The sequence below is a fragment of the Callorhinus ursinus genome, unplaced genomic scaffold (genome assembly GCF_003265705.2).
Source record: "Callorhinus ursinus isolate GAN/ISIS: 27379988/994484 unplaced genomic scaffold, GSC_fseal_2.0 scaffold20, whole genome shotgun sequence".
Lineage (NCBI taxonomy): Eukaryota > Metazoa > Chordata > Mammalia > Carnivora > Otariidae > Callorhinus > Callorhinus ursinus.
Window position 1 is genome coordinate 23,205,839 of NW_027397082.1, and position 26,984 is coordinate 23,232,822.

General features: G+C 44.9%; 1 protein-coding gene across 2 annotated transcripts in view; it reads left to right on the forward strand.

Annotated features, from left to right (window-relative positions):
• Positions 1 to 881: 881 nt before the first annotated feature.
• BLNK (B cell linker) overlaps positions 882 to 26,984 on the forward strand; it is a 78,808-nt gene continuing 52,705 nt past the window's right edge. The window contains exon 1 of one of the 2 annotated variants that reach the window (XM_025880798.2): positions 882 to 1,127. In XM_025880798.2, coding sequence (XP_025736583.1) covers positions 1,081 to 1,127 — 47 coding nt within the window. In that variant the 5' untranslated portion in view covers positions 882 to 1,080. The remainder of the gene's footprint in view (positions 1,128 to 26,984) is intronic. The other variant, XM_073904392.1, reaches the window with a different exon arrangement.

Consider the following 26,984-nt stretch of genomic DNA (forward strand, 5'->3'; position numbering starts at 1 on the left):
GAAATTCAGAGGCAGTACATGAATGTGAATAACCCAGATTTACCTAGAGAAATACAGAACCTCTGTTTGTACAAAGAAGAGATACAGAGGGGAAGAAATCCATCTACCACTTCCACCTCTGCCAGAGCCACTGCTGCCTTCCCCCCACCTCCTTCCCTCTCCTCTTCAGTCCCCCCTCCCCCTCCTCCTCTTTCCCCTTCTCCTCTTCACCCCCCCACCCCACCTCCTTCAGGTCTCTCCTTTTGTCTCTGCCTCCCATTTCCCCCTCTATCTTCAGCCAGGCCTGGGGTAACAGGAGAAGTACTTGGAGTCTCTACTGTGTCCTTTCTCTGTATTCTTCAGACCCAGGAGAGGGCTGGTCACCTGAATAAATGTAGTAAGTGTGCACCTTCTTCACAAAGACGAGCAGGGCTTTCTCGCTGGCCACAGGGACGTGTGCCCAGACATAAAAGGACCTGTCCCTCTCATTTTCCTCCTCCCTGACCTTAAATTGCCTTCTGCTCTCTAAATGACAGTACAGAAATGCCATTTTCACATCACGGTTCTTTAAGTGGAAAAGTTTATCCATGGATTTATGCAAATGAGCAGAAAGTCCCAAAGAGACCTTCTGATGGAATTGATTATTCTGCTTTTCCTTGAGCCCAGGGAGCTACTGGGGACAGAATGACACCTGCTGGAAACAGGGACTCTATGTGTTTGAGACAACAGGAAGTAGTGACCAGCCAGAAGCCAGTCCTGGTCTGGTTACAAATCTGGTTATAAAAGAAAGCAGCTGCAAAGAAATTTGCATGTCCAATAGGTTTCACTATTAAAGTTTACACAACGTGGAGTAATCAGCCAAGCTGGCTGGCTACCCAGATCACATGATTATGTAGAAACATGAAACTTGACTATGTGCTCGAGCAAGTTTTACTTCTCCCTAGTGTAGGGTGTTTGCCAGAAGGCTGCACTCTCGGAAATCAGACTCAAGTGACTGGGACCCTTGAGATCAAAGGCTTACCATGCTTCTCCCTAGGAGGGCCAGGGACTGCTGACGTGACCACTGACTCTTATTCGTGGCTCTTATAATTAACAAAAAGAATGGACAAGCTTAATAAAATAACTGTCCCTGCCAGTCAGAAGTTGAGGTAAGATTTTCCCCAATCCAATACTTCTTCTGCTGCTGCTGCTTCTTCTCCTTTTTTTTTTAAATGCTCTTACTGCGTGTGAGAAATACTGAAATCCTGGAATACTTTGCTAGTTGTAAGGCAATGGGTGGCAATTGCTATAGGGAAGCAGACTGAGTTTTTAAAGAAATATGTAGGAACAAGTGGGCTTATTCTAGCTGCCTTTTACCTTTGAAAGATTAAGGTAGAAAATTCTGTAGAAACAGTAAAAAAAAAAAAAAGCCAACGGCTGAGATTCTACTAAAGGTCAGCTTTCAGAATCTGAATACAACAAACTAGCCTAAGAAAGGGTTTGTCTAATCTGAAACCTTAACCATTTCATTGTGGATTAATATTGAATGTTTAATGTTAAGGAATGTTGTAACCATGTATGTTCATTGTAGTTGCACTATCTCTTATTTATTTTGTGGGTGTATATCACAAGTGCTTGGGGACATGAGATCTGTTTTTCCAGTGTACTTACGTCAGTATAATAATGATCTATAAAAAGCCACTTAGAAAGAAAAACCCACAAGTGGCCCAAGGAGCAAGAATCAAAAAACTCCTCTGAGCTATGGAAAAGACAATGTCCCAAATTTTGATTTTGAAGATCTTTTTTTCTCATTGTAACAGTATCATAGTTTTTGAAGATTAGAACTTTTTTTAAAATGTTTTATTTATTTATTCATGAGAGTCAGAGAGAGAGAGAGAGAGAGAGAGAGAGAGAGAGGCAGAGGCAGAGGGAGAAGCAGGCTCCCCGCCTAGTAGGGACCCCGATGCGGGACTCAATCCCGGGACCCTGGGATCATGACCTGAGCCGAAGGCAGACGCTTAACCATCTGAGCCACCCAGGCGCCCCTTGAAGATTAGAACTTAAATGTTCAATGAGTGTTTTATATTCCAGCTACCATTTAAACTTGTTTTTCATGGGTGATGTGACACATGTAGCAAGTACGTTTTCGCAAACAATAAGGAGTCAGAGAATTAGAGATTTTGAGGCAAAATGTAAGAGAAATTAGTCTGGAACTGGCGGCGAGACTGCCCTTCACAGTGAGAATATGGATCTTACACCTGGTAGGTGCTTGGTAAATGGTGGTTTGAAATGAACTGCTGATCTGGCACGGGTAGGCTCTGTTGGCTTGGTCAGCCATTTCAAGGGCACGTTGGTGAGTGCTGTGGTATGACCTGCACTGACAGGGGACAAGAAGGTACCTCAGTCTTTCCCTTGGTCTGGAGTCACTACACCCTCATGGGAGGGGGGCAGGTGAATCAATGAAAGTAGTAAGTGACTGAATGAGTATAAGAAAAGAATTGGAGTAGCCAGGAAAGATTTCATGGAGAAGATACTTCAAGAGCTAGGTTTGAGAGGTGGGTGAGACAAAAGTAGTGTGAGAATTGGAGGAAAAGCAATGAGCCGGGAGGAAGGAAATAGAGAAACTGACACTTGGGGCTGGCCTTGAGCACAGTTCATTGGTGGGATGATGAAAGTGTTCTGTCCAGCAGGGACTATGGAGTAGAGTATATGGGACCAGAAGGTCCTGATAAGGTAGGATGTGTAGGGTGGGGCCAGCTCACAAAGGATGGTGAGGGCTCTACACATGGGGGGTTAGAGAATGGTTTACAGGGTTAGAGATGTCACGGGTGACAGGATGGACTAGAGGGGCAGGGAGCTGGGGGCAGGGATACTCTGTAATGGGGGCAGTCCAGGAACCCAAGCATCTGGCGTTATGGGCCTGGACTTGGGACACAACAGTGAGAAGGGAAAGGAAAGGAGCAGTAGGAAAGACATGCCAAAGCAACTAAGAAGGCATGGATATTACAGCTTCCCTCAAATGAGCAAGAGGGTTTCACAAAGTCCTTTCCAAACATTCCATAACCTGGAGCTATAGGAAGTCTTAGAACCCCTTTTAGGAAATCCATATGGGAATTTAAATAAAGAAAGGCAATAGAACCTGAATCACTTTATGATCCCCCCCACAACCCCCTCGGGATCAAGTCCAGCTTAATCACAGAGTGGTCAATAGGCAAGATGCAACCATAGATTATAGGGTAGGAAACCAAAATTATATTGTGGATAATCATACCCTACACTCATCTGCTTAGGCAGAAGTAACTTTTTTTTTTTCCACTTGGTTACTCAGTTGTCTTTACAGAATTGGCTTCTTTTGGTAAAATATGCACTGTTGATGTGGAACTTTTCAAAGAAATGAAATTGTAAACACAGGGACTTGAAGCACCATCTTAAATCTTTTCTGTAATTAGATGGGATGATGAGGAATAAGGAAATGAAGTCCTTGATCCCTGTGGTTTGCATCCTCTGTCCTGACTAGTTAGCACCAGTTCAGAAGGTTGCCTAACTGCAATTATTTGGCACCAGGTGACAGTAGAAGTGAAGAGCTGTGTTTATATTCTTAGGTTTATCAAAGTTTATATGAGGATTTGCATAAATTCTTAGCCACAAAAATAGAAAAATAGTGAGTGTCCATCAAGGGCACTTCATGATCTTGGCACATTAACAATTATTAGCTTAAAAATGGTAGTCATTAGGGCGCCTGGCTGGCTCAGTTGGTTAAGCGACTGCCTTCGGCTCAGGTCATGATCCTGGAGTCCCGGGATCGAGTCCCGCATCGGGCTCCCTGCTCAGCGGGGAGTCTGCTTCTCTCTCTGACCCTCTTCCCTCTTGTGCTCTCTCTCTCTCTCTCTCATTCTTGCTCTCTCAAATAAATAAATAAATAAAATCTTGAAAAAAAATCATTAAAAAAATGGTAGTCATTATTATCATTGTTATTCTTTCTTATAATTTCCATAGGTGCACAATTGATATCATAAACATTAATCCTTGATAAAGTTTATGTTCATTTCAGTTCTTCTTTTTAGTTCTTTTGGTTGTGTTTTTTGTGGATTGTGACACCTGTGGCATTTAGCTTTGCAAGGACTGTAGATATGATAAACACCCCTCCTCTGCCTTATTCTAAGTGGCTAATACAACTGTTGAGCAGAGCAGAGCCCTGTTTTGGGTGTCTGGGTCTCACCAATAGGACTCTCACTTGGAGATCTAATTTCACAGGTTCTGGGACATGACTTAACGTCTCAGGTCTTGGAATCCTCAATTGGAATTTCCAGTTACTTGATTTTTCAAGTTCAATTCTTCAGAGACAAATTCACTGGGGTGTCTGTCTGGCTCAAGTGGTAGAGCATGTGACTCTTGATCTCAGGGTACTGAGTTTGAGCCCCATGTTTGGGTGTAGAAATCACTTAAAAAAAAAAAAGAAACAAATTCACCTTCTTTTCACCTTCTGCCACTAGCTCCTTCTCTGATATTCCCTGTTTCCATCAGTGGTATCATCATCAGTCCTAACTTTGGTTCACCCCTGCCTGCACCTCCATTCACCTCCTATGCCCTGTAGTCTATCTTTTATGATGCTTCCATATATTCTATATATGGCTTTCCTATCACATCATCCTAGATAGGTCTTCCTCTCCCTTGTGTCCCCCATCCACAAAATGAGGAGTTTGGACCAGACAGTTTCCAAAGTCCTCTTAGCTCTGATGCTGTGTGATCCTTCAGGCATGGAGACCATTCTCTGACCCCACTGTTTAGAGATGGGCAGCTTTCAAAGATTTTTATCCCAAGGCCCTCAGGAAATATTTCCTGATTGAATCACCAGTCTTTGAAAGCTGTCCATGCCTGGACAGTGGGGTCAGAGAACACAGCTAGACAGCAGCCAAGGAGGTCACCTAGACGTCTGGTTGCTGTGATGTATTCAGAAGGACAATGCAGTTGGAGCCCAAAAGGGTTGAATTTTAATTTCCAGTTATTAGCTATGGGTCCTGAGGAAGTCACTCAACTTCTGTAAGCTTGTTTCCTCAACGGTCAAATAAAACTAGAGATGCCTTCCTCATAGGCTCATTATGAAGACCAAGTAAGACAACATGGGCTGAAGGGCCCAGAATGACATCTGCTTCATGGTCAGTGTAACAAGTAAATAAAAAGGAAACACAATAACCAGTAGTTCAACCCACACATCATGAATGACCATTTGGTGTCTCTCTTCCTACTCATGGTAATGGATCCAACCCCCTCTAACTGGAGGGGTAGGCAGAGCAGGAAGCTGCCCAGGGGCTCATGGTGGAGCAGCTCTTGAATATATATGTGTTTGGGAGCATTTCTCCTCTCATTCTTTATAAGCTTAGGGCAAAGGCCAGTGGTAAAGTGGGAGGGTGAAAAGAAAGCATAGCATCTACTGGTAGAGATAAGACAGACTTCCCAGGAAGTACTTCTCTTCACACTGCCCACCTGCATTATGTCAGCTGAGAATCTGCTCACCTGGGACATCCGTGTCACACCAATGGACGGAATCCTCAGACAAGACCTCTTTCTCCTTTGGGCAAGCTGACTGGAGCCACATTACTAGAATTTGCTTAGTGTTTGTAGCTTTCAGGACCATCAGCTAAGAAAACTCAAGGCACTTTTCCTCACCTACTCTGGGCATGGTTCTGCCAGGAAAACCCTAAACCAGAGTCCACATATCCAAGGCACCCTCTCTCCAGGATCCAGTGGTTGTTTGCATGCTATAGCTGAACAACCCCCTTCTTTTCATGCAACTGGCCTCCCAGTGGGCTGCGATACACTTAATTAGGTTTTCAAGAACCGAACCACAATTACATTGCAGCCAGGCCTCCTACATCAGTGGACTGGAGGAGTCTGGGCTGGTATCAGATGCTTCAGGGCACTCGTTTACAGATAGTCTCTTGATTTTCCCCCATAGGTGACTAACCTTGTCTGTTCAGTAGAGAATTTACTCTTTGGTTCATTTTCAAAGAGGATCTTACTATTGCCCTCATGCAGTAGCAACAAGGAATCTAGGCTTGTCAAAGAATATGAATAAGAAAACTTGAATGGGGGCACCTGGGTGGCTTAGTCGGTTAGTCGTCTGCCTTCAGCTCAGGTCATGATCCCAGGGTCCTGGGATCGAGTCCCGCATCGGGCTCCCTGCTCAGTGGGAAGCCTGCTTCTCCCTCTCCCTCTGTTTGCCGCTCCCCCTGCTTGTGTGCTCTCCCTCTCTCTGTCTGTCAAATCAATCAATAAATAATCTTTAAAAAAAGAAGAAAAATTGAATGACAGCTTGCTGCAGGGAAACTGAGAGCTCTCAGAGGCTTTTTAGTAACCCCTTAGAAGCATCCTTCTGCTGCCCTCCCCGAAGGCATGGCTGCATCATTTAGATCAGTGCTTCTCCACCAGGGGCACTTTTGCCCTCCAGGGGACAACTGATTGTCACCATTGGGGGGGTGCTACTGGCACTGAGGAGGTAGACTCCAGGGGTGCTGCTAAACATCCTGCATTTACAGAGCAGTGCTCACAGTGAAGAACTGCCTGCCCCAAAATGTCACTAGTGCAGCTGTTGAGAAACAGATTCAGACTAAGTAAATGCGTCCTGTCTGGCACTGGAAGTGCTTCCTCATTTCTCTGTTCTTACGGAGTTGGTATGCAGTCAACGTTTAGAATATGTCATAGATATCTTTGCAATTGATCGGCCTCTGCTCACTGGGCTGATTTTCCTCTGTCTAGGATGGTTTGGATGAGGGGTTGCCAAGGAGAAGGGCCAGAGGTGTTTGGGCCTATATTTCAATGAGTTGTTTTAAAAAAAGAAAAAATTAGTGTCAAACGAAACTTGATTCCACAACCTATGTGAACCATTGGGGTATATGTTGTTCTCTCCTAGGCAGAGAAATAAAAGCAGGAAAGATCTCCAGACATAAGGTCATCTTGGAATAGTCTCTGTTTCTACCTCTGTAAGCAAACTGGGTAAACCATGAGTGGAAATCCTTCGAGTTGGGATAAAAAGCAAATTAAGTGATAACATAGCTCTTAGGCAGTCCAAGGGCTTATGAAGCTGATCCTATAGCCAAACTCTGAACAGAGGTGGATATGCTGTGCTGGTCCTAGAGCAGAATGTGTTGTCCTGAGGTCCATGTGTAGAGCGTTATGGGATAAAATATCGAGGGGTGGAGGGGAGATGATCTGTACCTGTCTGCCCTTTAACCATCTTCTCAGTCGCATGTGAAGATCCTGCAGCAGAGTCTGTGTGGCTCGGATCGGAATAACTCTGCCATCCCCTGGGGTAGTTTGTGCTGTTGCTGCAGTAGTCACCCTTTCTTGCCTGGTCTCTCCCTGGGGCCATGGGTGTATATTTTGTGAAACTGATGGATGGGTGTTGAGGAGGAAACTTTTTCTTAAGAGTTTATGCCTGCTCTATTGTAAAGTAATCCTATATCCAGCTTCCCACGACTCTTTAAGTTCATGTCACTCTTATGCAGAGGTGAACAGTTTGCCTGATTCTCTTACGCTATTGGAAACGGTGAGAGGATATGTATTCGGAGGGCTGCTGTATGCGGTACTGTCAGATGCTCAAGCCTCCTGGGTGACCCTAGATCCTGCTTCCAAGCCAAAGGGGCGACAGTGCTCTTGCCCCCTGTAGATGTGACCTTGCCAAGGAAACCATCTGAGTCGGCTTACCCAGACTCTTTCTCTGTAGGATAGTGGTCAGAGGGGCTGCCACTGTTTCCCTGTCAGACACATTGTGTCGTTGGCTTTGTGATTCCCATCTGCCAGCCCCCTCTTAAATCTCACTGACCTAGGGTCATTCTGCTTCTTTCAGGTGATCTTGTGTCTATTAGCTCAGGGTTGTTGATGTCTAAGCCTCAGGGACATCTTTAGTTTTCTCATTGCACACACTTGCTGGACTTCCTGGGCCCCCAGGGACCAGCCCATGATCAGAGGTTCAGAGGATGGCACACCTGTTGCTCCAGAAATGGGCCCCACCTGCTGTGGGGTAGAATTCCAGCCCCCGTGTGAGTCTCGCCTCCAGATCAAGGAAGAGGTGAACCCTGAAGTGGGACCCTGGCTTGCAGGCTTCCGGGTCCTGGGGCCACAAGGCTCCCAGCACATTGTAGGGAAGTGGTTTTTGTGCCAAGCTCTGATGCTGGAGCATGCACAGCCAGTGCAAACCCTCTCTCGGGGAGTCATACCTCGGGTCCATCGCTTCTGCTGTGCGTGAACCTCCCAATTGGCTCGTGTGTTCTCATGCCCAGTTCTACACACATCCAGGAGCAGGTTAGTCTTCCTTCCCAACCTGTACCGTGTTCTCCAGCTGAGGACTGGCTGCTCCCATGGAGCTCCTCCTGTAAGTCCCTGCTCCTCTGGGGTGGACCCACATCCTCCTGCCGGTCCTGCCTCACCTCCCTTTTGAAAGGGCGTCCGCGGGCAGCTCCTCCTGCAGGCTTATTTTCGACTTGATGTGTTTACAATCCTTTAACAGCATTCTGGTCTCGACCCCCAAGCAGGCCATTTTCCCCAGTCCCGCATGGCTCTTTCGGTGCTCGCTTCAAAAGCCAGACAAGGAAGTGGCTTAAGGAGCATGTTGCTTCTCCTTGATGAGCCACACTTCTCTGGTGTGGCCACTTTCCTGAGAAAGGATCACATTACCCCAGGGGCGTCCTTATCTCCCAGCAAGCTAACTCCCGATTTTATCCCCGCCATGGAGGGAACGTGCAGCAGAGAGCCCTGAGCTCCTGAGATGGGTGGTCATGCAGCCACACAGGCCCCATGCTCCCAGAGCCCCCTGCCTGGTTTAACGCTTTGCTCTTGCAGTCCTACAAATCTTAATAATTTTGAACAAGGGGCCCTGCATTTTCAGTTTGCACTGGGCCCCAGAAATTATGTAGCTGGTGCTGGCCACAGGTTCCCTGAGCCTGCTCGCCCTGCTCTATGCAAGGACACAGACATCATCAGTGGGGAAGCTCCCACCAGGTCACAGAGGTTTCCTGGCAATGCTTTAGCTCCATTATTTTGGAGGCAAGAAAGCTGAGGCCCAGAGAGGGGAAGTTACTTAACCAAGCTCACACCAGCAGAGCCTGCTCCAGAACCACATCTCCCCATTTGCCTGTGAGGAGAAGGGAGAGCCGCCACCCACCCCCCTTTATTAACCCTGGCCAACAAAGTTTAGTCTAGCTTAGTTTGTATTCTGTATTTTCCCTGGGCATTTTTTTTTTAAACTAAAAGGCAACTAATTCGCTGGTGAGAGACCCCAGTGAAGCCCTGCAGAACCATGCCCGTCAGGATTTCAGGCTTTGACGTGTTTCCTGGTCCAGACTTGAATTCCATGCTGACCCAGGCACGTCTGGTATCTACAGATACATATTTTTCAAAGAACGCTCCCACAGTAGTTTATGTCAACTGAGAGCAAGCTGTAATTATAAAGAGAAGAGTTGGTTTTGCACATAGACTGAGCATAGAGGACCAGTGTGGCATAACTGAAGAAAGGTGTTTTTGCTGTACTGGAAAGAAGATGATCTTTGAAATCAGGCAGGCCTGGGTTTGAACGCTTCTCTGTACTTCCTAGCTCGTGGTCTTTGAGGTCACTTAATCCCTTTTTGCCTCAGCTTTTTCCATCTGGAAAGTAATATCCGTAATATCCTATATTATAATAATATACAACATAATAGGGGTGTATTGTAGCAGTGAATGTGTTAGAGAGGAAGAGCTCAATGGATACTTCCTTCCCCCAAATCCCCAGATTGTGTCATTGGAGAGGCAACCACGTGGGATAAGGCAGTGTGTCTCAGAGTCCTGGTTCAAAATTAAACCTCACAAAGGGGAATAGGTTAAGGCATAAAGGCACTATCCGTACCCAGTGCCCCTGCGGGCTGGAGGGCAGATGGCTGGGCTCTTGTCTCCCACACAGAAGTGGCTCAATCAACAGTTGTTGGGCTCAGAGAATGGAACACTGTCCAGGAAGAGCCTGGTGATAAGAAGGAGGGAAAGGTCAGAGGAGGGAAACCATACCTAAGCCAAGGGAGTTGGGGGTGGGGGGCTGTGGCTAAGGGTGCTCCCTGAAGGGTGGAGACCTGAGCTCAAAGGTGGAAAGAAGTGTCCTCCCCATCCAATTTGTTATTTTTGCAGTTGACTTTTTAACTTCACTGGGTTCAAAGTGTAAAAAGCCGCAGGTGGAAGAATAATCTCTTAAACAAGTGAAGCGTCGTAATGTCCACAGTTGATCCCCGGCAGGAAGGAAACAGTCATTTTATTCTAGTGCAAACCACTATGATAGAATAAAATACAAACATGAGAAATGTACCTTCACAAAGAAAATGTCAAATGTAATACCAAATCCTTGGAAAACTGGGGCCTCAATGTCTATGTGACTATTTTGCCTTTTAAACAGTCTTTACAGACTTTTCAGGGTCAAAGTTCTTTTTTTTTTTTTTTAAACAATAGAAGGTCTTTTCATTTCCTATCCTCTCCACATTCAAAAATGATCACATTTGCAAACCAGTTACAGATGACTGGGCCTAATATACCTGATGAATGCTGAAAACAACCTCTTGACACGATTAAAACAAAAGCAATTTCGGCAAATACCTCCAAATAAAATGGGGGGAAATCTGCTTTTTTTTTTAAGATTTTATTTATTTTTTCGACAGAGAGAGACACGGCGAGAGAGGGAACACAAGCAGGGGGAGTGGGAGAGGGAGAAGCGGGCTTCCGGCCAAGCAGGGAGCCTGATGTGGGGCTCGATCCCAGGACCCTGAGATCATGAGCTGAGCTGAAGGCAGACGCTTAACGACTGAGCCACCCAGGAGCCCTGGAAATCTGCTTTGAAACTGCTAATGAGGGGCGCCTGGGTGGCTCAGTCGGTTAAGCATCTGCCTTCAGCTCAGGTCATGATCCCGGGGTCCTGGGATCGAGTCCTGCTGAGAAAGGAACCCACTTCTCCCTCTGCCTGCCGCTCCCCCTGCTTGTGTGCTCTCTCTCTCTGACAAATAAATTAATAAAATCTTTAAAAAAATAAAAAAAGAAAGAAACTGCTAATGACCATTTTACGAGTACGAGGTTTCCTTTTGGGGTGATGCAAACCTTCTTCAACTAGACAGCGATGGTGGTTGCGAGCATTGTGAATTTCCTGAAGGCTGCGAATTTTACATTATGTGTATTTTACTGCAATAAAAAAATTGATAATGAAATTATTTTCCATGCTTACCATAAAATACTATATTTCGGGGACCCATGATCATATTTTTCTTTGACCAATTAGATATTGTTTCGAAGTGTTTTTTAATGTATTATTAATAAGCACTCTGGATGGTTTTTAAGAATGGCAATGCTTCTTTCCACTTCAATCCCTACACCTGATATTCCCCAATATCTCTTTTACTCAGATCTCAGTGAAATGAGCTTAATTGAGTCGAATTTCTTCAAGGTATTGGAAATACTGTCCCTCAAAATCATTCTTTATTCCCTGAAGATATCTTTGCTTTTAGCTATTGAAATGGATGCCCAGACAAGTGGATGACAATATATTATGCTACATAGACATAGGCAAGCCTCGTTTTTTTTTTCCCCCATCAAGGTTAATCTTTAAAGGAACAAGCTCCAATTCTTAAAAACACATTCCTTCTCTAGCATCATGTAGGCTTAGGTTTTCGGCCTTTTCCGAAACGTGATTAGAATTACGTGTCACATCGTCTTACAGATTTATTGTTTGGGAGTTACCACTCCCACATGGTAATTTTCATGCTGGTGGAGGAGAGACTGTGAACATAGCAAAATTTCTGCCGTGTGCACCATGTTAGAACCAAGAGCATACCAAAGCTGAGCACGGTGACAGGATTAAATAACATGACCTCTGGGGACTCTTCCAAATAGATAGTCTGTCATCTGTGGATACAGGAGCCTCCTGGAACTTTTTTTGAGTTTTGCAATCTTCTTGTGTATCATTTTGGGGAAGAGATTTCCCTTTACCCACGTGCCTCCCTGCTGCATGACTGGCTGAGTGCAGGAACCAGCAAGGCTGCCTCGGTGCTCCCTGAAAAGGGCTGCATCCCTGCAGGCCCCACAGACCAGGAGGAAGAGCTGTGACAGATTCTCCTGTCACACCAAGTGGCAAATCTTCTAAGAACTTTTTAGAACTAGTTTAGCATATTTTCCTTGCCATCTCATCAGGATGCCGTGTCCCACACCCAGCTGCCTCTGATAGGGTAAAGCGTGTCAGGATTTTTTTTTTTTAAAGGATTCAGGGTATTAGTAGGATCATCCCTACTCCTGCCTGTGCCAGGTCAGCCCAGTTTGTGTCTGCTTATAACCCAGATCAGCAGTTCAGACACGCCGAAGACGACCACAAAATATTTGCAGATCTCAGTGGGAAAAAGAAAGAAAGAAATGGTAGAGTGTTTGGAGAAACTTGCAAGTTACTTTCTCCGGTTAATGGCTGGTTAAGAACCCTGACAGTGAGATGCTTGCAGGTAGGGGCACGCGGTCCTCCACTCCAGGGCTCCTAGGTGGTTTTTCTGACTAGGGCGCTGAGAAGGGACTCATGGGGACATGGTGCTCTGGTGAGTCCAGCCACTCTGGCTCTCAACGTGGCCCAGACCCCAGAGGGCCCCCAACCACATTCCCGCCCTCCCCTCACCTGCCTGCACTACTCTCTCCCCCTTCTCCTACAATCTGTCCCTTCCTCTTTGTTCTCTGCCCCTCTCCAAAGACCGAAAAAGGCCCCTGGGAGCCCACACTCCCCTCTGGCTACAAGTCAGCTCTTGGGCACCAGCAGCGGGGCAGTAGTAGGGCACATGTGTCCCCAGTAAAAACTGCTTGGTTGGTAGAGGGATTGGTTGTGTTCTCTAGGGACAGAGAGACAGAAGTGCCCAAAGAGGCACGTGTTGAAGCCCGCCACATGCGTGCGTGAGGGGTCAGGCTGAAACAAGCCAGCACAGGTTATTCAGGGCTGGTTGGGAGCATGGGCTCTGGAGTCAAAAGCCCTGGTTTTGAATCCCAGCTGTCATTTACTAAGTGTAGGACCTGGGGCAAATTACTTTACTCCTCTGAGCAAATATTTTCTCATCTACAAAAACTGAGATCATCACAACCATGTGAATATACAATGTCTGTGTGAATACAGTACAGATCTAGACACTTAGAAGTAATTAAGATGATCCATCTTATGTCATGTGCTTATTTTTTCACCACAAGAAGCAATGAGGATAATAAAGGATCTACCTCACAGGGTTGTGAGGGCTAGCTGAGGTAATGCGTGCAAAGCACCAGGCCCATAATACATGCTCACTAAACGCTGGCTTCTCCTGCTGCTGCTGTTGATGATCCGAGTCTGACACCGGCCCTACTTCCTGGGCTTGCACTGTAACCAAGGCACAAAAATGTAGAACAGTCCCTGCCATGGAAAAGCTGAGCCTCTGGCAGGAGCCTCCAGCAGTGTGTGGAAAGGAAAAGAACAGGGTGTGATGGAAAGGACTGGGGGAATCTTTAGCTAATCAATCTTGGGGCAAAGGCAACATTTGTCTAGAACTTAGTTTCCTCACTTATAACAAGAGGGGATTGACCCAGGATATTCCTAAAGTCTCTCCCACTGCCAAATATCTGTGACTACCTTAATGACAGGCAAACCTAGGAGTCGGAGTTCCCAAGCCGTGTGGTCTGAGACAAGCATCATGATCTCTCTGGGCCTGGGGATCTGCATCTGGGACATGGGCGGGGGTGCTACCTCTGCCTTGGGAGGCTTCCTCCACCATGAAAGGGGCTGTCAAAACTTCCGTGCCATCTGCAGCGTGGACCCCTCGGCTGCTGCATTTGCAAATCTAAATATAGCAGCAATGATACCACAGGAAGGAGGGGCATGAGGACCCGGAGCCGGGACTAGAACCCGGAGCCGGGACTAGAAGAGGCTGTGGCGAGGCAGAGGAGGGGAGCCCCAATTTGACAGGCTCTGCCGCATGCAAATAGCAGAACAGTCACTAAAAAGAGGCATTCTGGTTCAAGATGATGGTTTGCAACCAGAGACTTCAGCTTTGAGACAGAAATTATCCAAAAGGAAGATATTTTGTGCGAATCAGAGAATCCCCCAGTCCTCTGAGTTCACATAAGTCAGGTTTTTGTCAAGTGATTTGGGAGCATAAGGGACCCCTTTCCTGCATTTCCAGAGGGAAGGATCTGTGTTCATTTTCATTAGCTCTGTCCTGCGCGTGCCTTTCTCAGTGTGTATTCACAGAGTACTTGTGGACTAAAGAAAACAAATACAGGTCCCCATCTGTAAATTAAGATAAATAGTATTTTAAGATAATATTTTAAAAATCAAATTGTAGGACCAAAAAAAAAAGTTCATGACGAACAAGATGTTGACATTTTACTTGAAGACAGGACCGGTACTGCCCATTTATTTTGCCTCGGGCCCCAGGACGGTCCACCTTGCAGTCACCAGTTCTTCCTTCTGCCCAGCTGAGGCCCTAAAGGGCATCTTGATGTCATCCCTCTGGTATCCCCCTACCTCAGGCTGGGCTTTCCTACTGGTCTCCCGGCCACCAGTGTCCCCACACTGAGGCCCTGCTCCGTTCTCCCCGCCTAATCAGGGTGGGTTTTCACGGGTTTCCTGCTGCCTGTAACCCGACCTAACAAGGCCCTTGACCCCCTGTGCCCAGCCTCTAGCCTCATCTTTGATCACACCCTTCTGCAACACCCCACATCCTGCTGCTCTCAGCGTCTCACCCCTACTCCTGCCTGTGCCAGGTCAGCCCAGTTTGTGTCTCACCAGTCCCCAAACATGGCAGAAGGTCTCGAGTCTCAGCCTTTGCCCTTGCAGTTCCTGCCCCCAGCTGCTCTTCCTCACTCTTCTGCTTGGTGGATTTCTATTTTCCCAGCAGGGTCCAGCTCCCAGGACACTGCAGCTTAAGACCTCAAGTCGGCCAGGTCCTCGGAGCCCTCTGACCCGCCTCGTGCCCAGCAAAGAATACTTTCTAGTTTTACATGTGTGTATCATATGCATTTCTAGACATCCACGTGGATTCCTTCCATAAACCGAAGCGACAAAACTATTTTGAGTTTAGGAAAGAAAGTTTAAGCTACAGCATAGGAAAGATGTCCCTTGAACCAAATCACAGTTCAAAAGTAGCTGTTAGCCCTGGAGATAAAACGACCAATCCGTAGTACTGTCGGAAGTACTAGAAATCCAGGGTAGACGGAAGTAAAATGCAGAGCTGCGGAAGACCTGAGCGTCCCTGGAATCCAGTCTTCTCAGTTTACCAGAGAAAATGAGGCACTGAGTGGCAACAAGAATTGCTCAGATGGGCACAGCCAGGAAGCAGCAGAGATTAGAGTAGAATCGACCTCTCTGGACTCCGGTCCTAAGTGGCCTCCTTCCCGTGCCCGAGAAATTATCTGGAAGGGGGAAGGAGCCACTTAAGCTGGGCCTTGGATGGAGGGGAGGGAATGAGAACAACTGTGGTTCATAGCAGTGGGTTAATTATGTCTAAAAATGTCTGTGGGGTCCAAATTGTGAAGGCCTTTGAATGCCAAGCAAATGAGTTTGCATTTCATCATGCGGGAAATGGGGAGACCTCGAAGACCCCTCATCCATGGGGTGGCACAATGACGAGGGGCAATGTAAGAAAATGCATTTGGCGGAGGGGAGAGATGGAAGGAGGGAGACCAGAGGGGCGGCCGCGGGCGTCGTCCATTGCCCGCAGGAGCACAGTGGCTGTGACCAGGAGCAGGCATGAGGAGACAGACAGGTAAGGTCATCTAGAGGTGAACTGACACAGCTGATGATGGGGCACAGAGAGTCAGACCGAAAGAAGGGGTCCAAGCAAAGCCCAGAGGTTTCAAGCCTAAGGATAAGGGTACCAGATTATAAATTCTATTGTCTTCTTAGTCTCTTCCTTTTCAGAAGTCTTCAACTTTCTGTAATATGCTTGTGTTGAAATTTCAACAGCAAAAATAAAATATACTACAGAAATGATGAGTAACATCTTAAAAAGAAATCCAGAGTCAATAATAGGAGATCATTTAAACACCTAAGAAAGGAGAAAGTCAGATAAAGGATCGGCAGACCTAGTGATGATCTTTATGTTTTTAAAAATCCCTTCATCGTGTAAAGTAGTTAAGACAATGGATGTCTTCTTCGCTTCTATATATGTGTCAAGGAAAATGTTAGAGAGATTGCTACTCCAGAATGATCTTAGGAACACATATGTTGGAGGTACCGGCCAGATGTGAGGGGAGCACAGATGTTCTAAGGTACGGAACCACGTAGATGTAGATAATTCACAGGAAAGAGCCGGCTGTCAGCAGGGTGCCAGGAGCTCTGAGTGAGTGAATAACTGTGAGCCAAAGGAAAAAGCAGGATTATTCGGGAGACACTGTGGAGCTGCTACAGGCTCTTGAGGAGGGTGTGGCCTGGTGCAAGCTGGGGTTTAGGAACAAGAGCTGAGAAGGGCCCTGACAAGCCCTCACACACAGAGGACCAGCCCCACGGATACTGAAAAGATAAAGCTCCAGCCCCAACCTTGGTTAAGATTTGGGGAGGAAGAAGAAGGAAGGATTTATCTGCTCTTTTTGTTTCCAAGAGTCTCTTTCGTCTAAGACCCTCTTTAATGCATTCCTAAATCCAGATTAAATAAGGATTTTCTCTGATTAACACTGCTTTGCATTCCACCTTTCCTGGAGAGATCTAAGTGCAAAAACCTTCTAAAACCTGCCTTTCAGGGTCCTCTATGAATGCATTAAGGAGCTAAAAGGAAAGCAAGATGTTTTCTGATCCTTTTACTTTTTTCTACTAAATTTCAAAAAAATATACTTCTTGCAGATAATACCATCTTTTATTTTATTTTTTTAAATAGGTTTCCTCATCTTTTTTTTTTAAGATTTTATTTATTTATTTGACAGAGAGAGAGCACAAGCAGGGGGAGTGGCAGGCAGAGGGAGAGGGAGAAGCAGGCTCCCCACAGAGCAGGGAGATCCCAATGTGGGGCTCAATCCCAGGACCCTAGGATCATGACCTGAGCCGAAGGCAGACTCTAAACCAATGGAGCCACCCAGGCGCCCTAATGCCATCTTTTAAATCACCTCCTGTATTTAATAAAAATTATTGGAAAGGTATTTTATAAAATAGGAATTTTCTGAGACTAGTTTTTGGTGATCTGGCCAAACTATCCATGTGCAGCCGCCTTCCCAGTGCTCCCTTGGTTCTGATGGAGCCCTGCGTCCACCAGTCTATCCTTCCTGCATCTGTTCTGTCCCTCTCCATCCCGGGGCTGCTCTCAACCTGCAGACACCTTTCTGGAGGGCAATCAGCATCTATGGATTCCTCTCCTCATGTTCTCTTAGCTGATGGGTCTTTGCTGGGGAATCTCCAAACGGTAATGCTGCCGGTGGTTCTCAGCCTTGGCCACACATCAGAATCACCTGAGAGCCAATGGTGTGGGGGGAGCCTTGGGCATGAGGACTATTAAAAGCACCCTAAGTGACTCTATTGTGTAGCCAAAATCAAGACCTCCTCTCCTCCAAGAAGAAGATGTATGGAGACTGCCCATTGATGTAATCTCTTACCTTCAATTCAAAAATACTCAGTGAACAAGTCTGGGCTGTTTGTGTTCAGCTCCTGGAGCTGGAGTCCCTGCTCTGGTGCCAGGTTGCCAGGGAACAGAGGCAGGCAGACGGAAAGTATCTCTGGGTCAGATTTGTATTGATCTGAGCATCCGTGAAGGTAAAAGCCTGGTCGTCGGCACCCACAGTTCATCCTTTCTGCTCGTTCTCCCTATTGAGAGCAGACATCACACCGTTGACTAAAACTCTTATTTGCCAGTATGTTAGTTTCCTGGCGCGAGAGAGTGTCTGTGTAAGCCTTCAGCATCCCATTTGGAGTAAAGACTTGCTGTTAAAGATATTTCAGCAATACAGGCAGGTGGGAAAATACTCTGGAGGTTGGGAGTGAGGGGGGCCTTCTCTTGTGCTCTTTGCGATTAAGGCTGGCCTAGAAGCAGATAAACCCACCTTGCTTCTTTTAATAAAGGTTCTCAGCCTCCTCTGTGCCTAAGAATCGCCAGTCCCAAGAAGGTTGTTAAAATGCAGGTTGCTGGGCCCCACCTGGGATTTTTATTCCATTGAGGTGGTTGAGGACCCAGCAATCTGAGTTCTTGTTTCTAATTTACTTTAATTTTTTGACAAGCACAGTATTTTTACTTGTACTAAACTTAGTGTTGATTAAAATGTTCTCTTCTTACACTTGAACATAGCTGACTATATGGAAGCATTTGTCAGTTAACTAAAGGCACCCTAAGAACTCAAAATAATTCATCTTTTGCAAAGGTATTTCTGTAGGTTAAAGATCAAAATGCCACTCATGTCAGGGCACATAAATACCCTGTTTTATGCAGAACTGTGGTTAGTGTGTGATTCCCACATGTTGGTAGCAATCAGCCACACCAGGCTGGGGGATGTTCTCAGCCAACCCTCCCTGCCACCACCCATCACCCTCCCCCCAAAAGACACTGACAAAACAACAATAACAGAGACACCCCATAACCAAACCCAATCCTGGAGCACCTTCTGGCCTGCAGGAGATCAACTCTGGTGGGAAGGCGTCCCCTTCCCGTCTCTAGCGCACGTCAAAGATAGGAGCTTTGTTCCTGGTCTAAACTGGTCTCCAAGGGTCTTCTGCAAGACAAGCCTCTACGATGAACTGAAAAGGCCTGCGTGGGCAGGCACTTTACATCCATTATTTATTCTCTTCACAGCAACACTGTGAGGTAGATATCTTCATTTTACAGTTGCTAGCATTAGGTAGTCTTCAGACCATCCTCTAGAAAGCACTGTTTCAGAGAGTGATCTGGGTTTGAAGGAACAGGAGGGAACCTGAGATGGACTCTCTCCTGCCCCTTGGGCCCAACCCTCCCCCCCACCCCCCGCCGCCACCCATCCAAGGCCCACAGAAACAAGACCTCCAGCAGATCTTCTCCATACCTCTTGATGCTGATCTGCTCGGGTTTGGTCTGGCCTTCTCTCTCCCCTCCCTCAAGTATAGGGGTCCTGACATTTCACTGCTCCCTGTCACACCCACCCAGATTGGAGTTTCAGCTCATTAAAAGCCCCTCTGTTTGCAGGGGGAGGAAAGATACAGGTAAAGCCTGGCTGGCTAAGCAGACAAAGCCTCAGGATCATGGTCACTTACGAAAATGTTTGAGATATAAGTGGAAAATGCAGGTTACGAAATGTCAAGTATGATCTTAATTATGTAAAATCTATACCTACTATATACATGCGTAGCAAAACATTAGAAGGCTGTTTAATTAAATGTTAATAGTGGAGGCTGGAATTAAGAGTGAAGTTTTAAGTATTATTTCCAAATTTTGATACATCTGTGACGTGTAGCCACCATGATAGTATCGTATAAAAATAGTTTCACTGCCCTAAAAATCCCCTGTTCCACCTATTCATCCTTCCCTTCCTCCTCCTGAACTCATGACAACCACTGATCTTTCTACTGTTTCCATAGTTTTGCCTTTTCCAGATTCCAGTTGGAATCATACTGTATGTAGCCCTTTTAGCCTTTCAGGATTATTCACTTGGCATATATTACTTTTTTTTTAAATCAGAAAGTCACAAAATTAAAAACTGTACAACCTATGTGACCAGCCATACTTATCTGGGACTCTGAAGAAAAAAAAGGTCACATTCCTTTTCGCCATTCGAAATACAGTACCCCTATAACCATTTTTACCAGATTTCCTGCCGTTGGCATTCTGGGAGTCCCAGGGCTGCTTACACAACCCACACTGCTCCATCCTGGCTCCTGCTTGTCTCCAGATCCATGAGCCCGTCTTCTTGGAGCCATTCCCCCCCTCCCAGATGGCATCCTGAGGCTCTTTCCACCTCTGGCCACAGGCCCTTTCCTCATTTCCACACAATCCAACAGACTTATTAACACATAGTAAGTCTCTGCTGAAATTTGGGGAATAACAGAAAGGAAGCACAACACAGAGAATGATTTATATTTACTACTAGACAAGGCTTCGCTCAGTGTCCTGGATCCTTCTTCAGGTCTTCCCAGCTTTGCTCCCAGCCATAGACCATTCTAAAGGCCAGCTCACTTCTGCACTGTAGAAATCCTTCTAGAGGTCAGCCTGTGAAGGGACCAACAACCAGGAGGCCCCAGGAAGACGGGAAACATCCAGGTAGCAAAGCCCAAGTCCTGTCCCCCACATGCTCATCTTCCTTGATTCCTGTTCTGGAGGAGAGTCTTTGCAGACTGAGTGACAGCCCGTTTCTCACAGACAGGGATATGGTCATGTCTTAGCCCCAAGGTCATCAAATGGTCCCTACCATGCGGCTCTGCGCCAAGCAGGTCCAGTCCCTTTTTCACTGTTGCAAATGGGAGGGGCACGTTCATCCTGCACGCCCCCCGCCCCCCGCACGCCCATCACCACTCTGCTGCTTCCGCAGACTATGGCTCGAGAAGAAAGCACATGACTCTCAAATAAATAAAAATATACAGGCAGAGGGTAGTTTAAATCCACACAGAGAAAAGCCCAGAGTCCCACAGAGGAGGGACAGCCCAGGAAAACCCACGCCCCAGTGAGGTTGTTGAACTGACCGCTCAGCTTCATTGTCTGAAACTTCGCACTGGGATTCAGGAGTTTTCCCCAAGCATCTATTTGCTTAACTTAGGCACAACTGAAAGGCCCACAGCACAAAAGGGTGTGGAGGGTGGTCTCCTAACCAGTAAAGTCAGCCCCAAGCAAAAGGTCAGAAATGCAAATTATCCGACCCACTCTGGACCTACCCAATCAGAAGCTCTGGGGGCGGGGCCCACCTTCCGCGTTTCAGTAGCCCTCCCGGGGATTCAGGTGCAGTTGAAGGTGGGAAGCTGCTTCTTTGAAGGCAAAAAACTGGGAATTTTCAAACAATGATTTGTCCAACTCAGAACTTGTGGGATCTAAATCTTTTGAGATCCAGGCTCAGCCTAGGGCACACGGCTTTAGGGTGTTGTTAAAAACTAAGTTTGTTGACATTAATTCAAAAGCTTGAAAAAAATTTTAGATCAGTGACAAAGGAGTGAATGTATAATTTGATTTGGTTTATATGAGTAATAATAATTATAATTATTTGTATAATCTGCTTACTATTTTAAAATGCTGAAATGCCATGCTGCTTAAAGATATGTATTAACATCTTTTATTTCTTTTTTTCCCCCAAGATTTTATTTAAATTCAAGTTAGTTCTAGTTTCAGGGGTAGAATTTAGTGATTCATCAGTTGCGTATAGCACCCAGTGCTCATTCCATCAAGTGCCCTCCTTAATGCCCATCACCCAGCTCTCCCATTCCCCCACCCACCTCCCCTCCAGCAACCCTCAGTTTGTTCCTTAGAGTTAAGAGTCTCTTATGATTTGCCTCCCTCTCTGTTTTTGTCTTATTTTATTCTTCCTTCCTTTCTCCTATGTTCATCTGCTTTGTTTCTTAAATTCCACATATGAGTGAAATCATATGGTGTCTTTCTCTGACCAACTTATTTCGCTTAGCATAATACTCTCTTGTTCCATCCACATCATTGCAAATGGCAAGATTTCATTCTTTTAGATGGCTAATATTCCATTGTATATATATACCACATCTTCTTTATCCATTTATCTGTTGATGGACATCTGGGCTCTTTCCATAGTTTGGCTATTGTGGACATTGCTGCTATAAACATTGGGGTGCATGTGTGTCCTTTTGAATCACTATGTTTATATCCTCTTTATAAATACCTAATAGTGTAATTGCTGGGTCATAGGGTCGTCCTATTTTTCACTTTTTGAGGAACCTCCATTCTGTCTTCCAGAGCGGCTGCACCAGCTTGCACTCCCACCAACAGTGTAGGAGGGTTTCCCCTTTCTCTGTATCCTCAACATCTGATGTTTCCTGACTTATTAATTTTAGCCATTCTGACTGGTGTGAGGTGATATCTCATTGTGGTTTTGATTTGTAGTTCCCTGATAATGAGTGATGCTGAGCATTTTTCATGTGTCTGTTGGCCATTTGGATGTCTTCTTTGGAAAAATGTCTGTTCATGTCTTCTGCCCATTTCTTGACTGGATTGTTTGTTTTGGGGGTGTTGAGTTTGATAAGTTCTTTATAGATTTTGGATACTAGTCCTTTATCTGATATGTCATTTGCAAATATCTTCTTCCATTCCGTGGGTTGCCTTTTTATCTTGATGAAGTCCCAATAGTTCATTTTTGCTTTTGTTTCTCTTGCCTTTGGAGACGTGTCTGGTAAGAAGTTGCTGCAGCCAAGGTCCAAGAGGTTGCTGCCTGTGTTCTCCTCTAGGATTTTGATGGATTCCTGTCTCACATTTAGGTCTTTCATCCATTTTTACTTTATCTTTGTGTATGGTGTATGAAAGTAGTCCAGTTTCATTCTTCTGCATGTGGCTGTCCAATTTTCCCAACACCATTTGTTGAAGACACAGTCTTTTCCCCACTGGATATTCTTTCCTGTTTCGTTAAAGATTAGTTGCCCGTATAGTTATGGGTCCATTTCTAGCTTCCCTGTTCTCTTCCATCGATCTATGTGTCTATTTTGTGCCAGTACCATACTATCTTGATGATTACAGCTTTGTCATACAAACTTGTCCAAAATTGTGATGCCTTCTGCTTTGCTTTTCTTTTTCAATTTTCCTTTGGCTATTCGGGGTCTTTTCTGGTTCCATACAAATTTTAGAATTGTTTGTTCTAGCTCTGTGAAAAATGCTGGTGTTATTTTGGTAGGGATTACCATATTAACATCTTTTTAAAACATATATTAGGTAAGTTCTGTTCTTAATTTTATTTTTGTTACGTGAACATGGCTGTGTCATCACAATTTTAAAAATTAAATTGTGATCCTATTATCCTCTGCCATCCACGGAAGGATATCTCTGAAAGGACTAATCAAAGAGAAGCTGTTTTATGCTTATTTTCACCTAACCATGACTTATCACAGTGAGACAGCTGGTATTTAAATCTGGGAACAGTCCAGCTGTACATTCCTTTTGCATATGCTTTAGCTGTAGTAGAGCAAAAAAGTGCTCCAAAGCGGATGCCAGAGAGGAGGAAAGGTGTGCATCACACAGAGTAGTTGATAAAATGAGCTGAGAGCATCATCACATCTTAGTTTGGGGGACACTGTGTTTTCCCAGGTAATAGAAGTTTGGTGACTGTAACTGACAGTCTGTGGGCATCAGGATTTGTGTGAATGAGTGGCAGAGGGAGAAGAAAAATTTTGCACACAAAATGTATAGCTTATGAAACAATTCGACAATGTGCCATAATTACATATTATAATTATAATTATTTTAATAATATATAGTGAAAAGAAATTAGGAAGGGCCAAAAAGCATCAGATACCAAGTTGAGCAAATGACAAAATCACATCAAACTTATGCAACAGTTTACATCTGTTTATCTACACCTGCAGCAAAGTTACTTATACAAATCAGCCCCTGGCTCCCCCTTACTCTGTGTCCCATTCTTGACAAACTTCAGAGAGCATCCTTTACACTGACTCATTTTGTCCTTGAACCTAGTTAAGGATTAATTCAGCCTGAAGGTGTTTTGTTCGATTACAGTCAGCTTACAGCCAGAGTTGCCTTCTGTTCTGCACTGGAAATTATTAAATTGCCTCCCGATCAAACCATGCCAACTTCTCTCTCCCTCAATCTCTCCTTCTCTCCAAGCCCAGACCTCTTATCTTTCATTTTCCCTCATTCCTCTGTCTCAGAGATTCCCTAGAGTTCTGCAGGAAAAGGAGATAGGGGTTTGGTGCAGGATATATGTGAACAAAACTCTAGAATCCTGTGGTGTTCTGAGGCAACTCAAGGGTCCAGCTCTAGGATCCCTCTGTGTGTCTCAGTTGGGCAGCCGTTCCCCCTTCTCCCTCATCCCTTCTTTCCTCTCTGCTGCTGAGCCTAGGGCTTTGCTGAGTTCTCATATGAGTGGAATTAGTGAGTGCAGCCTTCCTAACTGGGGATATAAAATATGGTCTCATTTCCTTTGTTATCCAAAATACCACTTGGCGCCGACCTCTCCCCACATCCCAACATGGGTCCCTCATTTGGTCCCCCAGTTTTGTAGACAATTTCCCAAGATGCAGCTTAAGGTTGTCCTGAAAGAAGTTTCTCTGCTCCTTCTACTCCACCCTCCAGCCTGTCTTTCCTCTGCGCTTCGCTCCTCCAAGCCCAGGGAACACGCCTTTCCCCACAGCCTGGCTGAGGCCAGGGTACAACAACCAACAGGATACCACTGAACATTCGGGGGCAATGGGGAGGAATTCTCTCATTGCAAATGGCTAGCGATGGTGCCAGGTAGGGCTCTTCTCAGAGATGGAGCCCAAACCCAGCCACTCTCATATCCCTCCCCACCTGCCCAGCAATGAATATCCTTCTGGTTGGTCTATGCTCTTCAGGATTAGCTCCTAACAGTCATTAGACCTGGAAGGGGAGAGAGCTCCCTAAAATCCCCAGTGCAAGTTCCCATTCCTTATTTGAGAGTCTTCCTTTTGCCAGAAGGGTTGAGGGGAGGAGGGTCTATCCCTACCCAGTAAATCTCACCCCACCCCTCAGTGCCCAACGGCTCTCAAGTCAACAACTACAGCAGAACATCAGCCTCGGTGGGTTAGTTAGCCTTAAATTAACACTCAGCAGCAGAGATGCCAACAGGCAGGCCAGGCAGCACTCCTCCAGCAAGCTGCCTCCCATGCTCTAACTGCACCACCCACGCTGAAGAGCTTTGCAACACGCCCGTCCTAAATCCATGCAGAGCCAGAGAATGTTCCTCCAGATTCCCCCTAGTCAACAGGGTTTCATAGACCTCTGCCAAACTTAATTGTGCACCACTATTCATATTACCCCATGCAAGGCCTATCTCCCAGAGTTAGAGAAATCTGCGATCAGGTTTATGGGAAATCACAATTTTCTCCGAGAACAATGGCTGTGTATGAGATTTACATTTTGTTAACTATAGGGCTCAAGCACATTGTTTCCTCAGAACAAAGGAAAGGCTTGCCTGAAAAGTGAATTCAACTATCTTACTCTTTGATGACAGAACCGTGTGAAATTGTAAATATATATATATATATATATAATTTATTATATATATAATTTAGTTGTATATAAATATAAATAAGAAATATATTTTATATATTTATATACATCATTATATACAACATAAAATTATGTATATTTCATACATAACACATGAATATATACTTACATGTAAATATATATAAATATAAGTACATTTTTTAAGTCAGAAAGTTATTATGAAGAGAAAAACCATGGCCCTGTACTCTGACCCTATTAACATTTTTCTCTATATATCTATATAAAACATAATAGAAATGATATATGCACAAGCTATGAACATTCAAATCATACAGAAAAATCTTCATTGTAAAGAGGAAGTCTCCTTTTTATAAAACGGAAGGCCCCATTCCCCCTGGAGCCGCCAGCTTTCACTCCACAGTCTATATACAAGGGCGCTCGGCTATGAGGACAAGTAGAGGCTGAGATTTATTCCTTCCTTGACTGTTTGCCAGGCTGTGTGCCCTGCTGCCATGAAGGTGCCCACCCAGAAGAAAGGGGTACCCTTTTCTAATTTGTATGAGGATACTCCATTGCCTTGGAAAACAATCTTTGAATAACTGCTTGCATATCCTTCTAAAAAGCTATGCATGTGCTGGCTCATAGGAATGTACGTGTCCTTTCGCATCCCACAGAAAAAAATATGTGATACACATTATTCTGAACTTCCTTTCCTTTCTTCCTTTTTTGCTTTTTTCTCCTTCACAGTTTTGTTTAACTTAATATGTGCTGGGGAATTTTTTTATGTGTCAGCAATACGGGTATGTGTTTCTTTTTTTTCTTTTTTTTAAGGTTCTGTGGTAGTCCACTGTATGGCTTTATCAAAGTCTACATAACTAGTTCCCTTTTAATGATTGATGGGCATTTAGGTTGTTTCCAGGTTTTTTTAGTGGGGAGTCAGGAAGGATTATGGTTATTATGCAAAATGTTTATATGTACATAATGGTATGGTTTTATGACCATGTTTATAATGGCAAATTACTAGCAGTAGAATTTCTGGGTCAAAAGGCATGCAGGTTTTAAAATTTAACAGGTATTGATTATAACAATGTGCATTCCCAAGAATATCTGTATTCTTGTACCCCCATCTACCCAGGGTATTATCACATGAAGTTCTGCTTCCAACTGCTACCAATCTGATAAGTAGAACATGTCTCATTGTTGCTTTGATCTAGATTTCTTTAAATGTAAGTAATGTTAAATATCTTTTCATTAGTCTGTTGGCCACTTGTCCTTTTCTGTTTGCTATGTGTTCACATCTTTTGCCTGTTTCCTATTGAATTATTAATAATTACTTTGCTGAGTCATAAGATTTCTCTGCCAATCAAAAGATGGAGTCCTTATTATTATTGTGTCACAAATATTTTTTCCAGCACATCATTTATCTTTTGGTCTTATGCATATTACTTTTTGTTCTACAGAGTTTCCAAATGTGTATGCAGTCAGATTCATTAATTATTTTCTTTATGGCTTCTATGTATGTACAACTTTTTGGTGACAGTTTTTCCAGATTCTACCTCGTAAAGTTCACCAAAAAAAAATCTTGGACCTGATTTCAGCTCATGTGTCCTTCAAGGTAGCTCCATCTTGCAATGTGAATGCTCTAAGGACAATCAGGGGTGAACAGTGAGGTTTATCAGAGGGCTTTTGCCACACGTGTGTCCTCAGAATGGACAGATCTAGAAACCACAGTTTGTCTTCAGGGCCTGAGCCTGGCCCAGATATCCAATGGGCAGGGACAGGGACATGGCCCAATGACCACGTTCCTTACAGAATCAGTCACACTTTCCCTTTACTCAAGTAGCAGATGGTCAACCTAATTAAATATAATACGATTCACACTGTTCGAGGGGTTTATTGTAGGTCTTTTCTCTTTTTGTATTCAAGGACAGAAGACTT